The 23,207-nt window shown below is 48.8% G+C and overlaps 4 protein-coding genes across 9 annotated transcripts; 2 read left to right on the forward strand and 2 right to left on the reverse strand.

Moving 5' to 3' along the window:
- The first annotated feature begins 610 nt into the window (after positions 1-610).
- LOC100839145 lies at positions 611-2,292 on the forward strand. Its single transcript, XM_014903282.2, has one exon. The coding sequence runs from the start codon at positions 1,008-1,010 to the stop codon at positions 2,070-2,072; it is 1,065 nt and encodes a 354-aa protein (XP_014758768.1). The 5' UTR covers positions 611-1,007; the 3' UTR covers positions 2,073-2,292.
- A 621-nt stretch (positions 2,293-2,913) lies between these two features.
- Positions 2,914-9,601, reverse strand: LOC100839451 (protein SCO1 homolog 2, mitochondrial). Of its 6 annotated transcripts, none has more exons than XM_014903285.2 (11): positions 8,947-9,601; positions 8,145-8,299; positions 7,732-7,882; positions 6,214-6,337; positions 5,928-6,003; positions 5,156-5,362; positions 4,514-4,603; positions 4,291-4,423; positions 4,088-4,214; positions 3,785-3,831; positions 2,914-3,366 (listed from the first exon to the last, which is right to left on the reverse strand). In XM_014903285.2, exons 3-9 carry the CDS (start codon positions 7,749-7,751, stop codon positions 4,094-4,096), a joined length of 771 nt encoding a protein of 256 aa, XP_014758771.1. In that variant the 5' UTR covers positions 7,752-7,882; positions 8,145-8,299; positions 8,947-9,601; the 3' UTR covers positions 2,914-3,366; positions 3,785-3,831; positions 4,088-4,093. The 6 variants fall into 6 exon arrangements, with proteins under 6 accessions (XP_014758771.1, XP_014758770.1, XP_024310739.1 ...); XM_014903284.2 differs by having other exon boundaries at positions 8,410-9,601; XM_024454971.1 differs by lacking the exon at positions 7,732-7,882 and having other exon boundaries at positions 8,145-9,601.
- Positions 9,602-14,254: 4,653 nt separating this feature from the next.
- On the reverse strand, positions 14,255-15,728 carry LOC100839755 (succinate dehydrogenase [ubiquinone] iron-sulfur subunit 2, mitochondrial). The gene is made up of 4 exons (XM_003577993.3): positions 15,389-15,728; positions 15,055-15,293; positions 14,773-14,982; positions 14,255-14,691 (listed from the first exon to the last, which is right to left on the reverse strand). Exons 1-4 carry the CDS (start codon positions 15,686-15,688, stop codon positions 14,526-14,528), a joined length of 915 nt encoding a protein of 304 aa, XP_003578041.1. The 5' UTR covers positions 15,689-15,728; the 3' UTR covers positions 14,255-14,525.
- Positions 15,729-21,384: 5,656 nt separating this feature from the next.
- On the forward strand, positions 21,385-23,207 carry LOC100840058. The gene has a single exon (XM_003577994.4). The coding sequence runs from the start codon at positions 21,825-21,827 to the stop codon at positions 23,067-23,069; it is 1,245 nt and encodes a 414-aa protein (XP_003578042.1). The 5' UTR covers positions 21,385-21,824; the 3' UTR covers positions 23,070-23,207.

Here is a 23,207-nt window from a genome sequence, read left to right on the forward strand (position 1 = left end):
TTTAAAGTGCAGTGATAATGGGATAAAGCAAAGCACAGACAGAACCATGTTGAGAAAACACATTTCATTTCATCCACCGGTCGGCGGATTAGGTGATCGATTAGGTAACGCACGAATACTAACCATGCCGTGAATTTTAATGACACATACATCCAAGAGTACAACATGTCATTTTAGAAGGCCGGCAAAGCACTCATGCATGATTAAACATTTTTGTTGCCATCGGCTTGTTTCTAAGATAAATTTGAGTGTGAGGGTGATATTATTTTTCTCAAGCTCACGCAGGAAGGTCCTGCTTTCCAAGCAGAGTTCCCGACGGCTGAGGTTGGATGGTATTCATTCTATGGATTATCTGAAGGTGATTAGCCGATCTTTCCAGGTTTTCGAGCTTCTCTATATTGGGCGCAAAGCAAATTAAGCGTCACATGTCTGCGCAAGAGAAGCTCTTAGAATAGATTCTCCTCGTTGCTTTGACATAGTACCTGGTTTCCTGTCCGCCACTTTGCGGTCAAATTGTAATTCGAACTCGTTTCAGTAATAAAGTCTGAATTCCTAAAAGAAAAAAAGCAGAGTTCCCGACCAAGAGAGAACCGTCCTCGAGAACTTTTGCATGAACACAAGTAGGATTCACATGAAACTTGTCACGAGAGACATGAACTGCTGCAGTATATTCTCTGCTCTGGCCGCCTCTGGCCAGTCCATCAGTCCTAGATGAAGGTGCAGTACGAACAATAGAGACGCGTCAGGGAATGGAAAGCAGAATACCGAAAACGAGACATCGATGCACAGAAAAAGAAAAGCAAGACCTGACATGATACTACAGCAGCTAAACAAATCCAGAGGACGGCAGGCAACAAAAGAGAGCGAGAGAGCAAAGGCAAAGCTGCTGCCCGCGCGCTTTCTTTTCTTTTAAAGCGCCTCCCCTTCCTCCTTCCCTTTCCATAAAGCTAACCGGCTGCCAGTGTTGCTGCTGCTGCTGCTGACGCCTGCGGAGCCGTCAGGGAGCAATGAAGAAGATCAAGGCGGTGGGCGGCGGCGGAGGGGTAGCAGCCACGGCCCCGACCGACCTGCTGGTCTGCTTCCCCGCGCGTGCGCGGCAGCACCTGGCGCTGATGCCCAAGCCGATTTGCAGCCCGTCCCGGACGACCATGGACAAGGCGGTGGCCGCGCGCCGGAGACAGCTCCAGCTCCCGGCCGCGCGCTCTGGCGGTGGGCGCCGCGGTAGCCCGCTGTTCCGGGGTTCTTCCAAGGCGAAGCAGACCGTGGAGCAAGGCGACGAGCCGCAGTCGCCCAAGGTGACGTGCGCCGGGCAGATCAAGGTCGTCCGGCCCAAGAAGGCGAGGCCGGCGGTGCTGGAGAAGAAACCCGGTAATAACAAGTGTGGCGCCGCCGGCGGCGGCAGTGGCAGGAGGTGGATCACCGTGGTGGAGGAGATCGAGCGGCTGCAGGAGCAGAGGAAGAAGGCGAGGAGCTGGCTCGAGGCCGTCGGGATCAGGAGGGACGCGCCGGCGCTGCCCTTCCTCGGCGGCGCGCTCCGGAGCCTCCGGCACAAGGTGCGGTGCTTCGGCTCGCTCCACGCCGCGGTGGACTCCTCGTCGTCTTCGACGGACGACAGCGGCGGCGGCGGCTACGCGGACGAGCGCGTGAGGGGAGAATCAGCCGCCCCCGAAGGCAGTGCCGCCGCGAGCGTGTTCTCCAAATGGCTCATGGTGCTGGAAGGGAGCCAAGAAACGCACCAGCTAGACCAAGAAGAGAAGCGGCCGAGCAGAGAGGTGGACGTCGAGGATTTCAATGCACCGTCTGTGCCACCGCCGAACGCGCTGCTCCTCATGCGGTGCCGGTCGGCGCCCGCGAAGGGCCTGGCGAGCAAAGGAGCAGGGGAGCCACCGGCCGGTGAGGAAGCCGCACAGGAGAAGGGAAGCATGGAGGCCGCCGCGGGGCAAGACAGAGGCGACCTGGCGTTCATGAGCACGGCGCCTGATTTCCTGAAGCTGTCCGTCGACATCGCCAAGGAGACGTGGGTCGTCGGCGGCGCGGACCCCCTCGCGCGGAGCCGGAGCTGGAAGAGGTGAACGCTCGTCCGTCCCAGGCTGCGCACGGTCGTGGGATTCGTAGTACAGAGCTCTCTGTATTTCACCTGGCTACCCCGTTCCTCTGTTTCTTCTTCACTTGCAAAATATAAATCCAAACAACAGAAAATGTTGGGTTTTAGTACCATCCAAGATTGTATCCGCGGTTCAAAGTTGACACGATCGTTACAGTCTTACTAATTCATACACACAATTCACTCAATCCATGGCACGTCTTCTTGCTCTATAGTCCAGGCCCACGCATTGGGCATGCCAATCTCGTAATGTACACTGCACCCACACAAAAAAAAAATCTGCTTGTTTATGCACAGCAGAATGCAGATTCTCAAGGAAAGATCGTCCAATGTTACAGAGGCAGAGGCAGAGCCAGATCAGAATTACGATCCTCATAGCATGTGGTAAAACAAACCCAGCACAGCTTCCGAGGCAACACCATCACACGATCAGCAAATAATTTGCAGGTGAGCATTGCCGCAAGTTCGCTCAATCAACTCAAACTGAAGGCGTCAGCATACACCAAACGCACGAGTACAGAGCTTTAAGACCTGGACCTAACTAGCACTATGCCATAACATTAATCCTAGTACACAGGAGAGCAGTTCAGGAGGAAAAGGAATCGGCGTATATATGTCAACACCTAGCATAGCTAGCAGGGAAAAGAAAATGAGTGTGCCGAGCTGCCGCGCGGCAGGCATAATGGCAGCAGGTGGCGTCTGTCCAGCCGGGACCCGACACCACGCATAGATAATTAGAGATAAACTTCTATTCGGGCGCCTACAAAAGGGAAACAGCATAAGTTCTATTCTACCCCTCGTCACTGCACTGCAAGCTGCAAACACTTGAAAAGCCAAATTGTTCACAGATCAGAGAGCTTGTGCTAACAGTTGTTTGTTTCTCTAGAGACCTACACATGACAGAACATGGGGGCAGTGCTGTTAAGTTCCCCGTTTACCTGTTCATCCAAAAGGCAGAACCTATGCTACAGAATCTGCTTACATGGAGTTTTGGCACATCTAGTGAGTCAGACCACAATAGTACGTGAGAATCTTTCGGGCATTGCAAAATTGCAGGGTTATCTTTTACTCCGTAGAAAGATTAGTCGCGCAAGGCACTGTACAATTTTTAGAGCAGGAATAGGAATAGGAGCCCGAATCAGTTGAAGGCAAGGCTAAATGAACGGTTCACCACGTCACCCTCCATTGGCAAGGCTATACAGGGAGTAGGGAAAGTGCTCTATAATAGACATTAGAAACTGCCAATACTGTCGAATTAGGTCCTGGAAAATTGTTACAGCAAAAGCTGTGTTAGTTTATGCATCGAACTATTTGCAGAAAGAAATTTTATCTTGCACAGAATAGGATGTGTCCGATGTATCTACAGCATTGTATATCTTATACTCCCTCTGATTCTAAATTGTTGACTCTAAATTTGCTCAAATAGATGTATCTATTTTTAAAAAGCGTCTAGATACATGTAATATTTCGACAACAATTTAGGATCGGAGGGAGTATGTAAATGAGAAATGGCCATATGTAAAGTCTTTTTATGATAAAATAACAAGCATAAATGAGAACTTAAATAGGTGCTACGAAAGGAACAATTACATTACACAGAAACATTAGTGTGTTTTTTAGCTATTGTTGCAGGGTCTAGACTAGGCATTATGCAAGTATACACAAGGTGAAAAGTATTACCAATTCATACTCAGAAGATAAGTACTTTCACCATCACATCTAGACAGCTGCTAAAAAAACAAAGGTTAAAAACAATTGGCACACAGCCCATTCTTACTTTCAGAATGGAAAAGGTTAGGAAATACAAAAACAGACACAGGTATGCTTTAGTATATACTCTCTCCGTCCCATATTAAGTGACTCAATTTTTCCCAAATATGGATGTATCTATATCCCAAAAACGTCTTGATACATGTAATATTTCGTCACTTAATATGGGACGGAGGGAGTAGAAATTAGTCAGAAAAAAAGCAAGAGGTATACCCCAGACTAATTTGTTGATGAACTAGATGCTTTCTGCACCTCCATTGTTATCGCCTCAGCAAGGTCTGATGCCTCATATTCAGCTCCAAAGCATCTTACTGTCTCCAAGCATGGATCTAGCAAGTACCTGTACCTTCAGACAGTCAAGTTCTTGAAGCTTTATCATCAAAAGAAATTATATGAAAAATCCTATATGCTCTTACATGTTGTGAGAACTTTCCACAACATAATCCTGACCAATTTCATCAACCTTTTTAAAGAAAATGCGGTATTCCTGTGCTATCTGTCTTACTGCACTGATGGAGCCTGTTAATCCTATTATTCTTGGGTCAAATTCTGCAGTGCAAATGAGACAAATCATCACTTCCAAAAATAATGCAAAATTTGAAGGTTACAATATCACAGAGCAAACAGAGAGTAACGTACCACTAAGATATTCCTTAAGCTGAGCAGGTGAATCACGCTGAGGATCAATTGTGATAAAGAGTGGTTTAATCTTGATATCATACTTTGACTCTACAAAATGAAACAACAAACAAGGGTTCATAAGGAAAAGGAGATAACAAACAGTAGTAGTACAACAGCAGAGTTCAACAAAAATCTACTCATTGCAATCAGAATATAGCACAGAGAAAATCAATGCTGTAGGTTATGTGGACTTCCACCAATTCTAAACCCAACTGACAGAGAATAATTCAGACATAAGCATGACTGAGACTGACAGAACAGAAGAATTAGTTAAAATAGCTTAGGGACATAATTGCTAAAAAGGACTAACTATTTACTTTACACAAAGGGCCATATATCATCGGGTAACTGCTGTAAATGTTTTAGTGAAATTGGACGCTCTAGGCCCAAATATTATACATAAAACATGCATTTGTTCACCCACAGACGATAGGAAACTATATAAATTATGCATGTAAAGCTGGTAACCACTAATGCAGAAAGAAAAAGGCATAATGATACAATAAAACAGAAAATAAGAATAAGCAATACAAAAGGTGAGGTGCATCCAATCATGTTTCCCTAACAAAGAAACAGGATGCATTGTGCATAGCAACACACCTAACAGCTTGACAACATCAGCGATCTTCTGAACTTCTGCTGGCCCAGCATCTGGGGATGAGGTATAGCCAAAATACATGAGCGTCCAATTCCCCCGAAGCTTTGATTCAGTCACCACATTGTTTTCTGTATCATAGAGCTTAAATGGTCCACCGATTGCAGGTCTGTTGGTAGTACACCTTTTGGGAACACTTGTCTGTTGTGCTCCTATAGATGGAAACACCATGAAACGAAATGTAGCAGCAGTAAAGAACTCAATAAGACACAAGAACAGGCTTAAGGGAAACTGCTTTCACTATATATAAGCTACCATGTACAACTGAAAAGTAAACAGGAATTGCTTTGATGCACTTCCCATTCTTTTTGTTTCTTCAACAAAAGTAAACCTAATATTGGTATTTAGGACAAAGGGTAATTCCAAGGCAGTCTGCAGTTTGCACAATAGAAACAGAAGTAACCAGACGATCACATGACGCCTGGCCAACACAAAAGAAAAGTCATTTGGAAGTCAGATCATGCAGAGACTATTCTTGCTTTGAATTAATAGGGTTTCAACATTTTCTGTTTATTTCTGAGATATGGATGAGGCGCAAGGGAGCATTGCAAGGATCCTCCACTACCTAAACAATACCATAACAGCACCAAATAGTCTAATATCAAGAGATACTTATAAAAGGTAATAGTGCCTACCGTAGTTGAACTCCAAGAAAAAATGAACACCATTAAAATGTACTGCGCCAGAAACAACATGAAGAGGACAATTTGTAAGTACCTAATGGAACCATACGTTTTTCATCATTGTAGTGGACATAAGTGGCTAATCCAGCAAAAGCAAGAACGGCAGATGGCTGCAAAACCAACATACACATTTACATAAGAATACACAGGTCCTACAGATCGAGTTAGGCCAAATGTCCAAAAAGATAACTGTTAAAGTTCAGCAATAATTCATGATAACAGTTTGGCATTTAACAGAACTGTAAGAAATATCATAAATCATATTTATAAGAGAGAATGGTTAAAAAGTTAAGATCTGGTGGGCCATAATAGCAACATACGACGATGTAATATATCAATGGCCGAGGATTTGACTCATTCACAGGCTGCCTCATCGGTCTATCATACTTGGAGCTTCCACCGGTAGAATAACCTCGAGGCTGGTAACCCCGCACTGGAAATAGCCTGCAGAACCAAATTGTCAGAATTACAAGAACCACCCAATTAAGCAAACAAACAGAAGTGCTCATGTAGGACAAGTAGTACATATTCAAGCAGGCTTGCAAGATAACAGACACATGTAGCATTCAGATCGTTCAAGATTAAATTTCATGCTTTGATCAATTAATGAGTAATGATACCCAATGAAGGTCAATCTGTGAGGGGGAGAAAAAAATTGTGAAACAAAACTGCGTCTGCAGTTTTCGTAGTAATAACTTCAGTACTTCGCCATCATACCATAATGATGTGGTCAATTATGCAAGTCTGGGCCATCAACAAAAGAATATGTTTAACATTGCTGCTAGAAATGTTAAACAGCAGTGCAGCAGAGTAGCAGAGCATGCATGACACAACTACCAGCAATATTGGACAATTCACCTACCTGTCAGATGCTTAAGCAACCATTTGATCACATGTAGACAAATTGCGCACCTGAATGAAGAATACGGTCGGACATAAAGCGTGCAGAGTACACAATGTGCGGTGGCAACTCACTAACCATACTTCAGGTCAACCTCGTCTCTAAATGTGCTACGTAATTGACTTCCAACTCCCACGATACTAAATAACATTCTGCAAGCCCCGTATCCTCCCAATTTCCACAACGTACACCGGGAGAGTGCTCACGTTCTTCCCCCACATAGAGCACCGTCAGCACCATACAGACCTAAACCACCAACTCAAACGATAACCGGACGAACTGAGGACGCCAACGAGGAAGCGTCCAATGCGGCATTAGCACAAACAGGTGGCTCGCACAGGAGGAGCATCGCGCGCAAAAAGGACCGGTATCACGAGGTAGCCATACCTGGTCTGCCACGGCGGGGGTACCTCGGCCGCACGGACGGCGCCGAGGCGGCGTAGCAGCGAGAGCTTGATGAAGCGCGCGGGCATCATGGCCGAGGCTCGGGAGCGAAGCGGAGGCGGTGGACTAGAAGGGGATGGAGAGGGGGATGGAAGGAAGGAAGGAAATGTCCGTGGACTGGAAAGCTTTTGGAGGTTTGGGGGGGTCTCGGTTGGGTCGGGCGTGTTCAACTTCTGGTCCAAGAAATCAAGTTTGATCCTCGTGGACCCGGATCCTCTGACGTGAAAGAGGGAGGTCAGAACTGACTTTTAGCCTAACTAGCCGAAATGCCCGTGAGATGTCACAGAACAAAAAGTATAACTTTTAAGGTTATTACCCAGACCCCAAATCACTTGTTATCATTAAGAATCACTTTCAAAAGACCACAAGAACAGAGTAACGACTTTGTACATCTGTATAACCTCAACTCAAAAAGCATCTGAAGTACTTGGGAAACCTACCACTATACAAAATTTACAATTGATCTAATGAATAGTTTTCTCACGCACAGTACCTGCTTGAGACTAATGACATGATTTTCTTCCATTATCTTATCCTAATCAAATCTCTCGGAAAGCCCATTAAGTATGCCACTGATCTGATCATACGTCATAGGGCGCAATGTTTCAACATCAAAACCAAACTTCTCATGCTCTGTGCCAATTCTGTCAAATCAGAAATTAAGTTACAGGATAAACTAAATAATTAATGGAACACGGATCCAGTAAGAAGCAATACTCAGACATGCGACGCTATGATCATTTTCTAAAGTTAACTGATAAATATGTGACTTGACCTCAGCACAAGTTTGAAGTACTTTCAAAAGGAGCACCACTAAGTTCAAACTGACCACCAGATGTAATGTTACAAGAGGAGTACATAATTTACAAGTGATCTAATGAATAGTTTTTGTTCCAGGCACAGCACCTGCTTGAGACCAATGACATAGTGTTCTTCCATTATCTTATCACACTCAAATCTTTCGGACAGCCCATTAAGTATGCCACTGATCTGACTCATCAGCGACAACTGAGGCCTTAGAGAGAAAACTCAATGTTAATTCAGACTTTATGTTGCCTTGCCTGCATCACAAAACCCAATAAAAACACTAAAAGGTTAGCAAAACTTTCGAAAATTAGTTACCAAATGAGGAAATATGAAAAATAAAACCGAAGACAGATGGATTATAGACCTTGATAAATGGATCCACCAACAAATACTTGAAAACACTGGCACATGTCAAAGTAAAATGGTTTGAACTGTTCCTAAAGTAACCGAATAGGAAACTCCCAGTATTCCTTCACCAATTAAGATGGAAAAGAATAAAGGTTGTAAACAGGTACAGGATGAAGAAAGCGACATACTCCAGCACGCCATTACCCCCCACACAATTTAAAGGATATCAGGCACACTGCTAATCATTTAGCTGCAGCAGAATTATGCAGTCCTCCATCAAAAGAATCTTGCAGCAACGACGAATCAAAGAAACATAAAAGTAGAACTCTAACATATCATGGGAGGTCCAGAAAATCGCTTCAAGAAGAGCTGAATGAGTGCATGCTAAAGCCAGACAAGGAATCAAAAGCTGATCCAAGTACAAATCCTGGAATCAAGTTCCAAGAAGAGGAACACAACCTAGGTAATGCAATCTAACATTGGAGAATGTGCTTCCATGATAACGTATATAGCAAATTTGGTGTACACATAGAGATAGAGAAGCAGCACCAACATCCGCAGAGAAAGAGAGAGGAAGCAGCTTGACGATGATGACGATGGTGACAGTGGAACAAATTTTCAGATCAAGCTCCATCACTGACGGTGACAGAAGAACAAAATTTCGTAGCCAAAACAACATCGATCAGCGCCAATTCAAGGGAGCTCGGATTCCTCGCATCGCTGGCCCGTCCCCACTCCCTATGGTTCCCAGCGCCCAACTGCTCGTCGCGGGCGGCCACCTTGGAGGTGGGATCTAGAAGCTGCGGGGTGGCCTACGTTGGGGCCACCGACGAAGAGGCAGGGGGGCGCGGACGAAGTTACACTGGAACCTGACGGTCCTTCTCCCTGACGGAGACGAACGGGCCTTCTGGCTTATTTGGAAACGGACGCGGGGTGGGCGAAACGGACAGCACGGCGGCGGCGGCGCGCGCAGGAGAGTAGAGGGAGGTGGGAGGGGGCGGCAGCCGCAGCGGCTGGGGAAGGCCGCGCCGGCACGGAGGCGGGGAAAGGGCGGCGGCGGAAATTGGGGAGATGGCCTGCGTTGGGGCCGCCGACGAAGAGGCATGGGGCGCGGACGAAGGAACACTATAGGCCTGGCGAGGGATCGGTGAGACGGGACGGGTGTTGGGCGAGGCGAGCGAGCTTTTGGCGACGAAAACGCGTGGTGAACGAAACAGTCATATTTTTCAGATAGGTATATATATACTAGCAAAAGAAACCCGTGCGATGCTACGGAACAACGGAAAGTGTATCAAGCACGAGTCGGTGGAGTCGAAGTCTGGACATTGATTTTTCGATTGGATTAATTTCCATACTGAGATTGATACCGAGATTTTTGTTTAGGTTCGGATTGATTTCCATACTGAGATGGATACGAAGAATTTTGGATTTCACGCTAAGGAGATTGATTTATTTTAGGACTGTTCGTATTATGTTGTGACAAATTTGGACCGTACGATAACTTTCGGTAAATCTAAACTGTGGAATTTCTGCTACTGAAATCGTGAATAAGACGGGAGGAAAAAAAAAAGGGGGCAATGGCATATTGATTGTAATTTTAACAAAGTTGACACCACCTATTCCAATTTAATATATTGTAATAGATATATATTATATAGATATAGATATCCACAGTCGGCTGCACGCAGAATCCATCCAACGAGCCTGGCAAGTCCTCGATTGTTCTCGGTCGATGGCGCGCCAACAAAGAGCGCCACCGCGCGTGAAATACTTAGATGGCTTCTCACCTTCTTGTTTTCTGGCGCCAAAACAAAGACGTGGGTGATCATCTAAAGTTGGACAGCGGAAGTAGCCGAGGGCTGTGCGTTGCCGCCGCCGCCGCACTGCGCTCCGCTGTTGCTGCCGTCGTTGTAGACCTGTGGTTATCGTCAACTGCTCGTTGTAGACCTGTAAACGACGATGAAATTGTTGGCTTTCCTTTTTCTCATCTTCTTCCTCGGACTTCCTTCTTCCTCTCACCTTGTTTCCTCTTGCTTGTTTTCTTCGTCAGACCAGTACATCGAATTGTTAAAACAATTATGGATAGCCAGATCAACGAGGAAAAGCAGGCCATGGCCGGTTCTAACGGGTAAGTGACAAGCATTTACTAAGTGACAAGCATTTACCAAATCAATCAGAGAGTGGTCTTAGGAACATTCTGAATGATTATGAAGGTCATGGATTCCTTACAAGTTTCACTGATTTGCTGACGGTATGTTTTAATTAGCAAGAGTTTGAACTAGTATAGTAAATCATGTATCATTGTTCTAAGATATCAATTGTTTTTAACACTGCAGGTTGGGAGTGTTGACATTGATGCAGAAGAAATTTTTCTGTCACATGAAAACTGCAGTAGTTAGTCTTGACCATTAGTTTGTCTCTAGTTGCATGCTTCAGTTAAGAAAAGGCATTGGTTGTGATGTATGCTTCAGTTTAAACCTGAACCAAGTATCAAATTGTCGCACCAATGGCATCCGGAGTACCATCGTTGCTCAACGCGTGGGTCGCCTCACTTGCTTCCCGCAAGGACGGCACCCTGGGCAGCGCGGTGCCAGCTGCCCGGGAAGGCACCATCCCGACAGGAGCCTGGTAAGGGGGTTGCCGCGGACCAGAACTAGCCGGGCTACGGGGATTACCCCGGAAGACATCGTGAAGACCCCTGTCAGGACGCCCCCCGGGAAGCCCACCTGCCGGGGAGAGTGTTCCCTGGCGCAGCCGTTTACAACAGGGCCGGTGCCCAGCAAGCAGAGTATCGACGCCATGTGTCTGCCCGGCAGGCTCCTTTTGCGCAGGGCTGGTCAGAGCGTGGAGTATGGCACAAGCTGAACATTAAATGCTCCGACAGGGAGGAGGTTATCCGTCTAGTCAGCTTGCAGTGAGTAGCCCGCAGTGAATCTAGGGCACGTGTGGCCTAGCTACAGTGCGTCTCACCGTGCATGCATGCCAGCGCAGCGAAGGCAGCTGCCTTGGATCCCTGTTCGACGCGTGTCCTAGGGCGCATCCCCCATGCAAACCGTGGCACCTGTGGTATCCCCTTGAGTATAAAAGGAGGACCCGCGCCACCGGTCAGGGGGGTCCGATTTTAAGGTTAGACTGAAGCTGAGGTTGCAATCCCTAGAGAATCTAGTCCAGAAGTAACAAGTAGCCACTTAGCAAAAAGAGGAGAGAGCTCCCGGGGACTTCCCCGGCAACCTTGTAAATACCTGTTCTTTGGTTAATAAACACTCAGAAGTAGGACGTAGGGTTTTACACCTCCGGGTGGTCCGAACCTGGGTAAACCGACTTGTGCATCGTACGCTCGTCATTGGTCTCGCCGGCGATCGCCGAAACAATCCCCAACGCCCATTGCCGAACCGAAAAGGGGGTGCCTCGCATCCCCGGTGTCTAAGCCCGGGCTACGACACAAATCATCCAGATTTCGCATGCATGTTTTAGTTTAAAGCTGAACTGGGTTCACTTGTTATGATATCTTCTGCGAGCAAGAGAGAATTGACTGACGACAATTTGTTTTTACCTATTATACTCTGATTTTGGGCCGCAACTCGTTTTTTCATGCAGCTGTTATACTATCGTATCTGGGTGACTCGAATTGGAATGGCTGGGTTCGTTGGATGGCTCTCGCGTGCAGCCAACGGCTGATATCAGGCCAAAAGTCAGTTCTGACTTTCCTCTATCACGTTAGAGGATCCGGGTCCGATCTTCGTGCAGTCCAAGTCGCCGTTTTACCGCAGTGGGCTGAACTGTATGTGATTTGCTGCTCCAAAAAATTCTGAAATCTTTTGGGAGTATTATTTTGCACCTGAAACAAAACGATACAATTTGCCAGTAATTTGTTTGGTATAACTTTCATCTTCAATCTTTTCAGTCATGTGTCACTACTACAGACGGTGTGTGTTGATGTACACATGTATATTAAAGTCAAGTATCTTAGGTGGTGTTTGGAAGGCCCGCACCCGAGCTGCAATTTTCGACCTGATTGGATCCTGCACCGCATCCGCACGTTGCAGCCCAGCTGCAAAAAAGGGTCTCCTGGCCTGCACGCGAGAACGCCCGAATCGGGCGTTTTTCTGCTGCAGCGCCGTTTCTCTCGCGTCTCTCTCTCTCTCGCTCGATTCTTCCTCCGATCGGCGCTCCTTCCCCTCTGTGATTTCTCTCCCCGGCCATCCCTCCGCCCCTCCGCCGGCGTGCGGTTCCTCCTCCGCCCCTCCCCCTTCCCTTCTGCCAGCAAGCCGCCTCTCTGCCCCGCTCGCTGCTCGTCCGCCGCGCCTCCTTCTCTACTAGGCTGCCGAGCGGTGCCCCTCCTCCCCCTCTGCCAGCGTTGCTCACCATCCTTCCCCTCCGCCGGCGCGTTGCTCGTCCTTCGCGCCTCCTTCTCTGTTGGGCCACCACGAGCCGCCCCTCCTGGCTCCCCTCCGCCGGTGCTGCAATTAACCCCGCCTAATCTCTTACTTCTCCTCCACCGGACCTCGTCGTACCACTCCAACGGTGCCGCTCGTTCTGCTTCCCCTCCGCCGCGCGCTGTTCTTGCGCCGGTCGCCGGCCACCGCTTCCTGCTCCGCCGAATGCAGCGAATCCCCAAACACTGGGTTGCAGGCAGTGTTTGCATCACGGATGCTGGCAGGCCGGATGTTGTATCCGCCCTGCGGTGCAGGCCGACGCCATGCAACCGTCCAAACACGCTCTTAGTCGTGAGATTTTTAAGAAAATTGACTCACGAGAGCCGTTGGGTTAAAATATGAGTGCCGTCTCCACTCTTGATCTTTCATGTGTAGTACATAAGATCTAAAAGGGCAAACATGTTGGCTTATAAAACAGACGAATTTTCAATAGCAAACCCGTTAAAGTCAAGCAACCTCGGCGAAAGTTAGCAATCCATGATTTCACTTTTACTGTAACGAATAAGATGATATTCCGTGCCTTGTTGCGAGAGAAAGCCAACTATTTTTTTAAGAACAAACAAAAAAAAATTGCTTTATCTCTTTAGGTAGTGTTTGGTTTAAGAACAAACAAAAAAAATTGCTTTATTTCTTTAGGTAGTGTTTGGTTCCTAAAATGTGATGAAATGTAATGGTTTTGAAGACGATTTTGTGTTTGGTTCCTATAATATATGAAAGTGGAATGCAATGGAGGAGCTAGCCAACCATTGGAGCCTGAGCAAGATATCTTTCTAAACTAAAATTTGCTCATATAATCATCTTGCTTCCTTTAACTAAATAAGGTTCAATTAGGGAGCCTGGGCAATTGCCTGGGCTGGCCGGCCACTGTCTCCACCCATGGTGGATTCATCAAAAAGAATATTTTTTCAAGATGACTAACCATCCATTCCTCGTAAATGTAGGAATTTTTTTTTTAAAGAACGTGGGAATCACTTGGAACCGGTTTGGTGTTTAGTTTCTAAAATACACAAAAGGAGAACGGTTTCACTCTATTCCATTTTTATAGGAATAGAACAGTTCCATTTCTATAGGAATAGAACAGTTCAATTCCATTTCACCTCGCTCTCTAACAGTTGAAACATACGGAGCAGATACTAAAAGAAAGAAAACAGTCATCAAGCTAAAACAGTGCATATTGCGGGATTGCAGACTTAAACAGGAGATGAAATGAGTATCTGAACGGGGCCGAGGGCATGCATACCGGTCTGGACGCTTTAAACATGGACGCTTTAAAGATGTAAATAGTACTCTGTTTGGATTGCAACAGCCTTTTTTTTTGTTGAGGATTAGGTACACTGTTTTTTTTTTCTTGTACCATTATTGTCTTCTTCGTCGCCCTCGTGTTCAAAACCATAAGTCACATCTACGCTAGCAAGCACCATATTGTTTCTCGGCACAGTTAATTCGCGCTATACACGCTCAACTGCTAAGCAATCCACAACCTGGCACTATCTTCAGCAGCTAGCGGGCTAGCGGCGAGGCTTGCGAAAAAATAGCAACGCCAATCCGGGAGTGAGCTGTACTTAACAAACATACATAGCCGGAAAGAAAATCAGAGAGACAGAGAATCGAACACTACATTCTTCTTATTTTCCGCATCAACAAACGCTACATGTTGCCATCAGACCACAGCTCTGGCTGGTGCACCCTGCGTCACTCACGCCTTGCGTAGCTGGTGCATGGTCTTCAAAGCAGAGATGGCCGCGGCCGGGTCGAGGCTCTTGGGGCACGTCGCCGTGCAGCTCTTGATCATCCTGCACCTGTATAGCTTGTCCCACCCCTCCGATAGCGCCTGGATCCTCTCCTCCCCGTACTCGTCGCGGCTGCAAGTAGTAATCCATTCCAATTGATCACGCCACACATTTATCAGAGATTCAGACCATTTGTGGTAATACATCTCGTACCTGTCAGAGACCCAGCGGTAGGCGTGGAGCAGCGCGGCGGGGCCTAGGAAATCCTCTGAATTCCACCAGTAGGACGGGCATGCCGTGCTGCAGCACGCGCACAGGATGCACTCGTAAAGCCCGTCCAGCTTCCGCCGCTCCCCCGGCGACTGCACGTGCTCGCGCCCCTCGGCCGCCGGCTGCTTCGTCTTCAGCCACGGCTCGACAGACCTTCAACCGGAGACGTATTATTAACGAGAGGGCAACGCACGCACGAACCCACACGCTAAGTTAGGCACGTACTTGTACTGCTGATAGAAGTTGGTGAGATCGACGACGAGGTCCTTGACCACGAACATGTGCGGAAGCGGCGTGATCATCGTCGCCGTCGACGTGTCCGTGTCCACGGGCTTGAGGCACGCCACCGTGTTCACCCCGTCGATGTTCATGGAGCAGGAGCCGCAGATGCCTTCCCGGCACGACCGCCGGAACGCCAGCGTCGAGTCGTGGTCCGACTTGATCTTCTGGAGCACGTCCAGCACCTTGCCATCCATCCACACCGACCAAAAGAAATTAGGAAATCAACCATACGGGCACAAAGGAACAAGCTGCGATGAACAAGAACGTGCATACATACCATCGGGCCGCACGTGGCGAGGTCGACGGAATAGGACTGCAGGAACGGCCGGCCCGGCGAGTCCGGGTTCCACCGGTAAATCTGGAACTCCTTCACCGTGTCGGCCTTGCCGCCGCGCTGCTTCTCTTCCTCTGCCGCGGCGAGGCCGGCCTGCTTCTCCGCGGCCTCTCGGGCGTGGACACGCGCGGCCGGGTGCCCATGGAGGGAGGGAAAGTGCTCGTCGCCCTTTACGGCGTGCTTGGCCGCGCCGGCCACGCGGTCCTTCACCGAGGACAGCCTCGGCAGCGTCCTCCTCAGCATCGCCGACCACTCGCAAGGCCCAAACAGTAGTGTTGCCGGTTTCTCTGCGACACGTATGGAGGATTGTTCGTGCACTAGGGGCTTAAAAGCTGGTGCGCCGCGCGACACGTGCCTGCTCTGATGGCACGTGGATCCAGCCTTGCAGCCAAGAGCGGTTTAAAGAAAGCCTTTTCTGTCCGAAGAAATGCTCCTGTCAAAAAGAGCGGTTTTTAGACGAGCTCTGTAGAATCGTCTTAGACCCGAGCGGCGTCGTTCAGGTGGCCCACGTAGCTTTCGGCCTGTTACAAAATTGAGGCTGGAATCCGGCGAGGGCAAAAAGGAGGTTTTTTTTAAAAATCACTTATAAATTTATTCAATGTCGAAAACCTTTGGATCATACGCACAAGAAATTACAAAGTAATCCGTAAGTTAAAAATTACAATGAAATCTTTCGAAAACTTAGTGTCCATGGTACCAATCTTTACAACACGAAATATTGTCCGGGCTTCAGCAAAAAAACTGCGATTAGACTGGAACGGTAACATCACCACTCATACCCATGCACGATCTTGACTATCTTCAAAGGTTTCAGAAAGTTCCTTCAGTCGCGCATCTAAAAAGATGAGAAGCCGTGAACGTTGAACATACTTGGGCCAGGGATTATATCCCCTAAAAGTGAAGGTCGTTCAGTCACATGAACTTCACCGGAATGCCAGAGAATGACTCCAAAATCATAGAACATCGAACCAACAAAAGCATCATGACACACTAGCAAAAACTCATCAAATCCATATGAACGGATTTGCGAGTACAGAAACTCAAAATCCGCAAGATCGAACACATTGAATCTGCGACGAGTAGAACTCTCTGGCCCCGTGGCAATGTCCAATAAGACACCGCCACAGGAGAGAAAGAACCACAGTACCTTTATTCTTGACGACATCGCACCCTTCGTCGTAGCGTTGCGGATGAAAACCACGAGACTAATAATGCTAAAAACTAGATACATGCATATAGCAGGAACTGAGATTCCCCCGCCTCGCAATGCCAAAATGGCGGCGGGAGGTGAGAGGGACCGACGAATCCAGACGTAAACGGCGCGCTTTAAATTAAATCCTAATTTTTCTTCATTGTTGTCCGCCAGAGGCGATTCATCAGAAGGAGTATGTAGGTAGTAAAATAAAAAAAGAGGTGAACAGGCCCCTAAAAAAAGGGAGGTGAACAGGCTGGGCCGCTGGGGCTGGGCTTCTCGGAATCCTTCCCGTGTATTTTTTGTTTGAGTACTCTATATTTTTTGCCAAACGACTTTGGATTAAAGGGTCGTTGTTTAGTTGTTACACCCTTACATCCTTTAATCCAAGTCGTTTGGCAAAAAAAATTTGACCAATTATTGCCACGACTTAGAAAAATAGAACCGTAACTTTTTGTCAAATAAACAGGATATAACCTCTCAAAAACAAAACAGGATATAAGGGTGTAACAACTAAACAACGACCAGGATGTGCTCAAAAGGTAGATACTCTAATGACAGCCATCGATGACATACAGTCCACCGGGTTCTAGTTCTGCATCAGCTCGACCAAGCAATCTATCCATATCTCCAACTATCTCTGGCACTAATTTCGCCCACTCTATATATATCCGTATCTTTGTTTCTGAAAAGGAGGTTCCAGATAGGAACAAAAATCACGCGCGTGACGGTTCCCTCCGAAGGTGGGACGAAAAGGGGCATCCTTTCGTTGGGCCAGCGGCCGTGTAGCGTTACCGCGAGTCAAGAATTTCTAGAAGAATTCCTCGCGTCCAAAACGGGCTGGACTGACTGACCCACGACTGGCCGTAGCAATGTGACTTTTCGCAAGTCGCATCTCACCGACGCTAATGTGAGTGTGACTTTTCTCTAATCGTGAGATTACGTTTGATTAACCTAGGTACGGGTTGGGGGCCTTAGAATATTGACCTGTAACAGGTGAGAAGAACACGCAATACGGCTTTACAGTGACGGGAACTTTCTGCTGCAAACATGGAGCTGAAATTGTCAAATCGACCTTCAGAATTGATCGTTACAAAATGTAGCCATTTCTGTGATATACTCCCTTTTCGAAGAGAAGTGGCTTCATATGCCTCTTGATTTGTTTAATAAAGTTTTATAGGAAGACGAGTAGTGCTAAATCCACAACATGATCTCTACCATCCATCCTAATGATCAAGCGCCAACCAAACCTGGTTATCAGTTTTCGGGACCAGTGCTCTGTAACGTTGACGAGTCGATCACGTGGCTGGTCCTTGATCGTGGGCACGTTTTGTTACGCCTATTCCGGGAGCCCGCGTACGTAAACGTATATAATTCGCGCGCATCATGAGCCGACGGATCCCGGCCGTGGACACGAGCATCATGCCCGCACGCTCCTACTATACCTTACAAGGAAAACCCAATCATCACGCGGGCGTGCGTTCGCATCATGGAAAACTCATTAAACTAGCTAGCTCGTGGCAACCCGTTGCTACACGCCTACACCAGCCGGGCTGGGGAGCCCCAAACTCCGAGACGCGCACGTCCCTGAACGCTGGTTCGACTCATGTCAAGTCACTCATCTTGATCTCAATTCTCAACGTTCCCGGATTTGTCTTGCCACGCGAACGCTCGGCCACCGTGACACCGTCGTATCCACGCAGAAGAAGGATGAAAGGTGAGGAATGAAAACAAGGAAAAGAGGAAGGGGAAGGGCGAACTAGACTTGCAACGGTGACCTGCGAGGCGACCACTATCGGGGAGGTTGACCGGCGACAAGACGGATAAATCTAGCGGAGTTGTGCCACGCTTAAGATGAATTTTTGTCTGACATCCATCCGATGAAATGGATGCACCATCCGATTCAGCTGGCTGGCATTCTGCGCTCTTATTACCGGTGCCACACGGATAGCTTGTCTAACCACCCATAAATGTATTTCTATTTATATCAATATATAAAATTGCAGTTGGTGGGATGATACAGACGTCGCGGCAGGTCTTTTCATCAAAATTACGAGAGATGTGCCACCCCCACAAGAAAAAAAAACGTTTCGCTGTTGTCAATTCCTGCAAAAAGAAGGCCTCCCACATCCGAGCCGTCCATGGCCCACCCATGGCAGCGTCTCTCCCAGTCATGCTGACGAGGTCCCTGTGGTACAGCGCTGGCGACGTCCCTGACTCCCTGCAACGCGACTTGCCCATCCCTCACCATGCGGCCCCCAATAGCGACGATGACCAGCAACAGCCGCCCCCGCCGTGTAACCCGATGGGCCCAGCCCGCCATACCCGCTGGCGCCGGCACTCGGCCACTGCGGGTCGCTGTCGTCGTCGTTGTTCACTCCGGCTCCTCCTCGTGTGCCGTCTCCCTCTATTGATCGTGACGGTACCACAACAGGAAAGCCACCCGAATCTCACTCCGGCGAGCCATCATCACCGTCACTTTGGCGCCACCTCCTCATGTTTCCCTGTTTCACACCTGCGGCACCGCCATGACGACGATGTCTCATCCGCCATCCCCTCCGCGGACGACGCCCACTGCGTCACAGCCTCCACATCGGAAGACGCCGCCGCTGACCTCCATCGCCGTACTGCGCGGCCTCGAAACTAGGTCGCCCACCATTATCGTCACTTCGGTGCCACCTCCTCCTGCCTCTATTGCTGACGAGCAGCAGCCAGTAGAGCCGTCGCTACCATTGTTTCTTCCGAACGGAAGGAACTCTCGTGCCCTCCTACCTGGGCCACCCTCCAAGGCCCACTGCCTCCCCAAAACCCTAAAGGCCTTAGGCCACTCCCTCCCTCGTTTGGGCCTAAGCCAAACCAGCCCACAAACACCCCCCCCCCCCCCAAGCCTTTTCTTTTTTTGAAAATTATTAAACTTCTCAACCATCGGCCCGCATCATGTATTTTATTGTTCGTGGCAACGCAGGGGTGGAAATTTATCACCTCAATGTTGCAATCGGTTAAAGTTTAACTTAAGTGTGGGATCCTACATAGCCGAACATTTCAGTCAAATATTTTTTTGACTGGGTGGTGTTATATAAATTTCGGAAAGAATGCATTGTTGTCTTCTTAGAAAGTAGATATATCTTGAGTGTATATTTTCGTTTTGTTGTTCCTAGCAACGCACGGGGACATTCTGCTAGTTTTGATCAAATGACAGTTCTTTTTTACCATTTTGGTGCTTGTTAGCCATTTTCATCTCTTTAAATGTATTTTCATTTCGATTAAATGTTACCCTTTCAATAAAAAAAATAGAGATCCCGATTTTCATGGGTATCAGCGATGATAATTTTTAAGGAGTGGCTATTTTCTCAGCCGACATATAAATAGTAATTTCTGAGTGACAATCATGGACATCTAATGAATATTATTTCATCTCTCTTATACTTGCACGAATCTCAGTGGTCGAGTCTGATGGTTATTACCGTTGATTTCGAAAGTACTATTTCTCAATTGCCTCAAAAATAGCAAATTGTAATGTTTAGTGTTTCAGAAGAGTGATAAATAGATGTGATTTACAACGAATTTTCAACTCATTCCGTGCTACTCACAAAAGGTATATAGTGAGGTGAAATTCTAGCATTTGAATTTTGGATAAGTTCTGCTGTCATCGAAGTCGGAAATTTTTCAAAAAATTTAGCAAATTAGATCAAATTATGACAAAGTTTGACCACAATTAGAATTTGTCTGAAACTAGTTCAGAATTTCAACTTTTTTTTGGCAACCATCAGGACCACTGAAATTTTATAAATGCTTTAGAATTTTGAGTTTCACACGAGCGAATAGGACAGGGAGGTAGAACCCTAGAAGGGTGTAAACAGAGTGCAACGAAAATTGGGCAGAAGTCATCGGCAATGCTCTTAGCTTGGTTTCTCAAAAAAAAAGTGCTCTTAGCATGGAAAAAATATAGAGATGCATGATTGCCTCTAAGTCCAAGTCTAGGTTGCACATCACAACATCTAAATTAGACACCAAATGGCAAATTCCAAAAGTGTAAACTCTTTTGTACCACAAAGAAAACTAGAGCATTTGCATCAAGAACTAGCCACATCTATGGAATGCCCCTCAGCTTGAGTATGCTGCGCCCTAGTAATGTCGAGTAGGCACGAGAGTTTTGCCTAGCGCCAATTGAGCCTTTTACCACTTATATACTTAATATTTGTTTTAGTAAGATTTTATATACAAATCAGCACCTCTTGGTCGCTAATGCCGGCGCGTTGCTATTTGGCATGGACCGTCGCGTCACGGGAGCTTGTGTGTCTACGGATGTGGTCACCCCATTCTTGGGAGTTGGTGAGGAAAGTCAGAGCCGCCAGTTCCGACGAACTGTTTGTGTGCGATGAATTTTGTGTGCAACCTCGACGACTTCTGTAGCGCGCGTGGAGTGAGTATGAGTGGTCAGTCGGATGAGTGCGTTTTGGGTTCAATTATTTTTTCATTGCACCGCGGACTTTCGAGTTTTGTTTTGAATTTTTTTTACTTGTGTAAGTGCATATGCTGGCAAAAAAGTGCATAGCCTGATTAATTACGACGGACGTCCAGTTGCATAGTTGCATGCGTAGCGAAATCGTGGAAACAACATTTGGTTGCGGGAGACAAAAACCTCCAGATCGCTGCCGCCGGGGCCATCGTCATCTGCGACGCACGCAGCTTTTCCTTTTTTCTTCCCCGGTGACTAATTATGGACACGGAACAATGTTGCTCACCAAACCAACACCGCACAGCCAGCCAAGTCGCACTCGCACACAGCCACAACAAACCAACGCTGGCTTGCCTTCCCCCCGTCCCCTTCCTCGCGTGGAGAGGGTGGGTGGAACTGGAACGTGCTCCGAAGCAGCCAGCAAGCATCCGTTCCCTTCTCCGGCCCCTTTTATACCACGCCGCAAGTTCATAGCAAAGCTTCTCTCCTTTTTTTTCTTCCCCCTCTCTTCCTTCCCGCTTCAATCTTCTTCCACCTGGATCGCGCAGGGGGGAGTCAGGGTTGTGCTCTTGTGGAATGAAAGATCCGGTCTTTTTAGCTACTTGTGGTCAGTGAGTGGTTTGGTGGTGGTAGTTGGTTTGGCTTGGTTTTCTTGGAGGGTTGCACTTGCACCACCGCGTCTGCGCGTGCGTGCCAGCAAGGGGGAAGGAGCGCCTCGCGGTGGTGTGATGGACTCCGGCAACAGCGGTAGCCTCCAGTCGTCTAGCGGCGGCGACGACGAGTTCGACTCGCGGGGAGGCGGGGGCGTGGACTCCTCGCCGCTCTCCGCGCTGCTCCGCCCGACGCCGTCTCCCTCGGCGGCCGGGGTGTTCTCTCTGCACGGCTCGCTCTACGGCCTCCAAGACTTCACCTCCGCGCCGCCACAGCAGCAGCAGCAGCAGCAGGCGGCGCCTTGGTCGGCGGCGCAGTTCATGGCGGGAGGGTCCTCGTCGTCGCCTCGCGTCGAGCAGCCGTCCGATGCGGGCATGGGCTCGGGCGCGGGCGCGCACCAGGCTGCCGCCGATCTGTCCGCGCAGGGCGCGCCGGCCGCGCCGCCGAGGGGGTCGCGGAAGCGGGCGCGCGCGTCGCGGCGGGCGCCCACGACGGTGCTGACCACCGACACCTCCAACTTCCGCGCCATGGTGCAGGAGTTCACCGGCATCCCTAACCCGCCCTTCGCCGCCGGGGCCGGCGCCGGGGCGTCTTTCCTCTCCCGCAGCTTTGACCACATCTTCCCGTCCACCTCCACCCTCCGCTCCGCGGCCGGCGCCGATCCAGCAGCCTCCTCGCTGCCGCCGTATCTCCTCCGCCCTTTCGCGCAGAAGCTCCAGACGGCGGCACCTTCGTCTTCCCCTTTCCCGCCCTTCACGTCGCAGCCCTCGTCAGCGCCTCCGTCGTCGTCCAACATCGGCGTCGCCAATGCCAATGCCAATGCCACGACGGGCAACACAGCCAGCCAGCGGGCCGACGACTTCCAGCTGACGTCCTCCGCGCTCCTGCGGATGCAGCAGCAGGACCAGAGCAGCAGCTACCTCTCCTTCCAGAACCTCCTCGGCTCCACGCAGCCCTCGTCGCAGCAGCACATGTTCGGCATGTCGCATGCCGCGGCACGGCTGCCCGACCCGTCGCCATCGGAGTTCATGGCTGGCATCGGCGGAGGCGGCGGCACCAGCATCGGGTTCACGCACGGCGGGATGATGGTCTCCGAGGCGATGCACATGCACCCGAGAAACGAAGTCCACGAGGGCGGAGGCGGCGGCGACGAGCTGTCGGGCGTGGTCCGGGCCGGCTCTTCCGGGTGCAAGCTCAACTACACCTCCCACGCCGGCGCGTCATCGTCGTCTGCGGCGGCCAGCACCGACATGCCACCGGACGGCGCCTCCAGACCCAGCCGAGGCGAGGGCCTAGACCCATGGCTATGTACATCCGAGTAGTAAAGAGAAATTGAGGTGCATGCTTATTGCTCGCTGCTCTCTAATTTGTTCACCATGATGCATTACAAACATTAAAGGTCTGATTAACCTTTTAGTAGTATACCTTCCATTACTTGTTAATCGCTTTTTTCTTGCCGT

This window comes from Brachypodium distachyon, chromosome 4 (assembly GCF_000005505.3).
Source record: "Brachypodium distachyon strain Bd21 chromosome 4, Brachypodium_distachyon_v3.0, whole genome shotgun sequence".
Lineage (NCBI taxonomy): Eukaryota > Viridiplantae > Streptophyta > Magnoliopsida > Poales > Poaceae > Brachypodium > Brachypodium distachyon.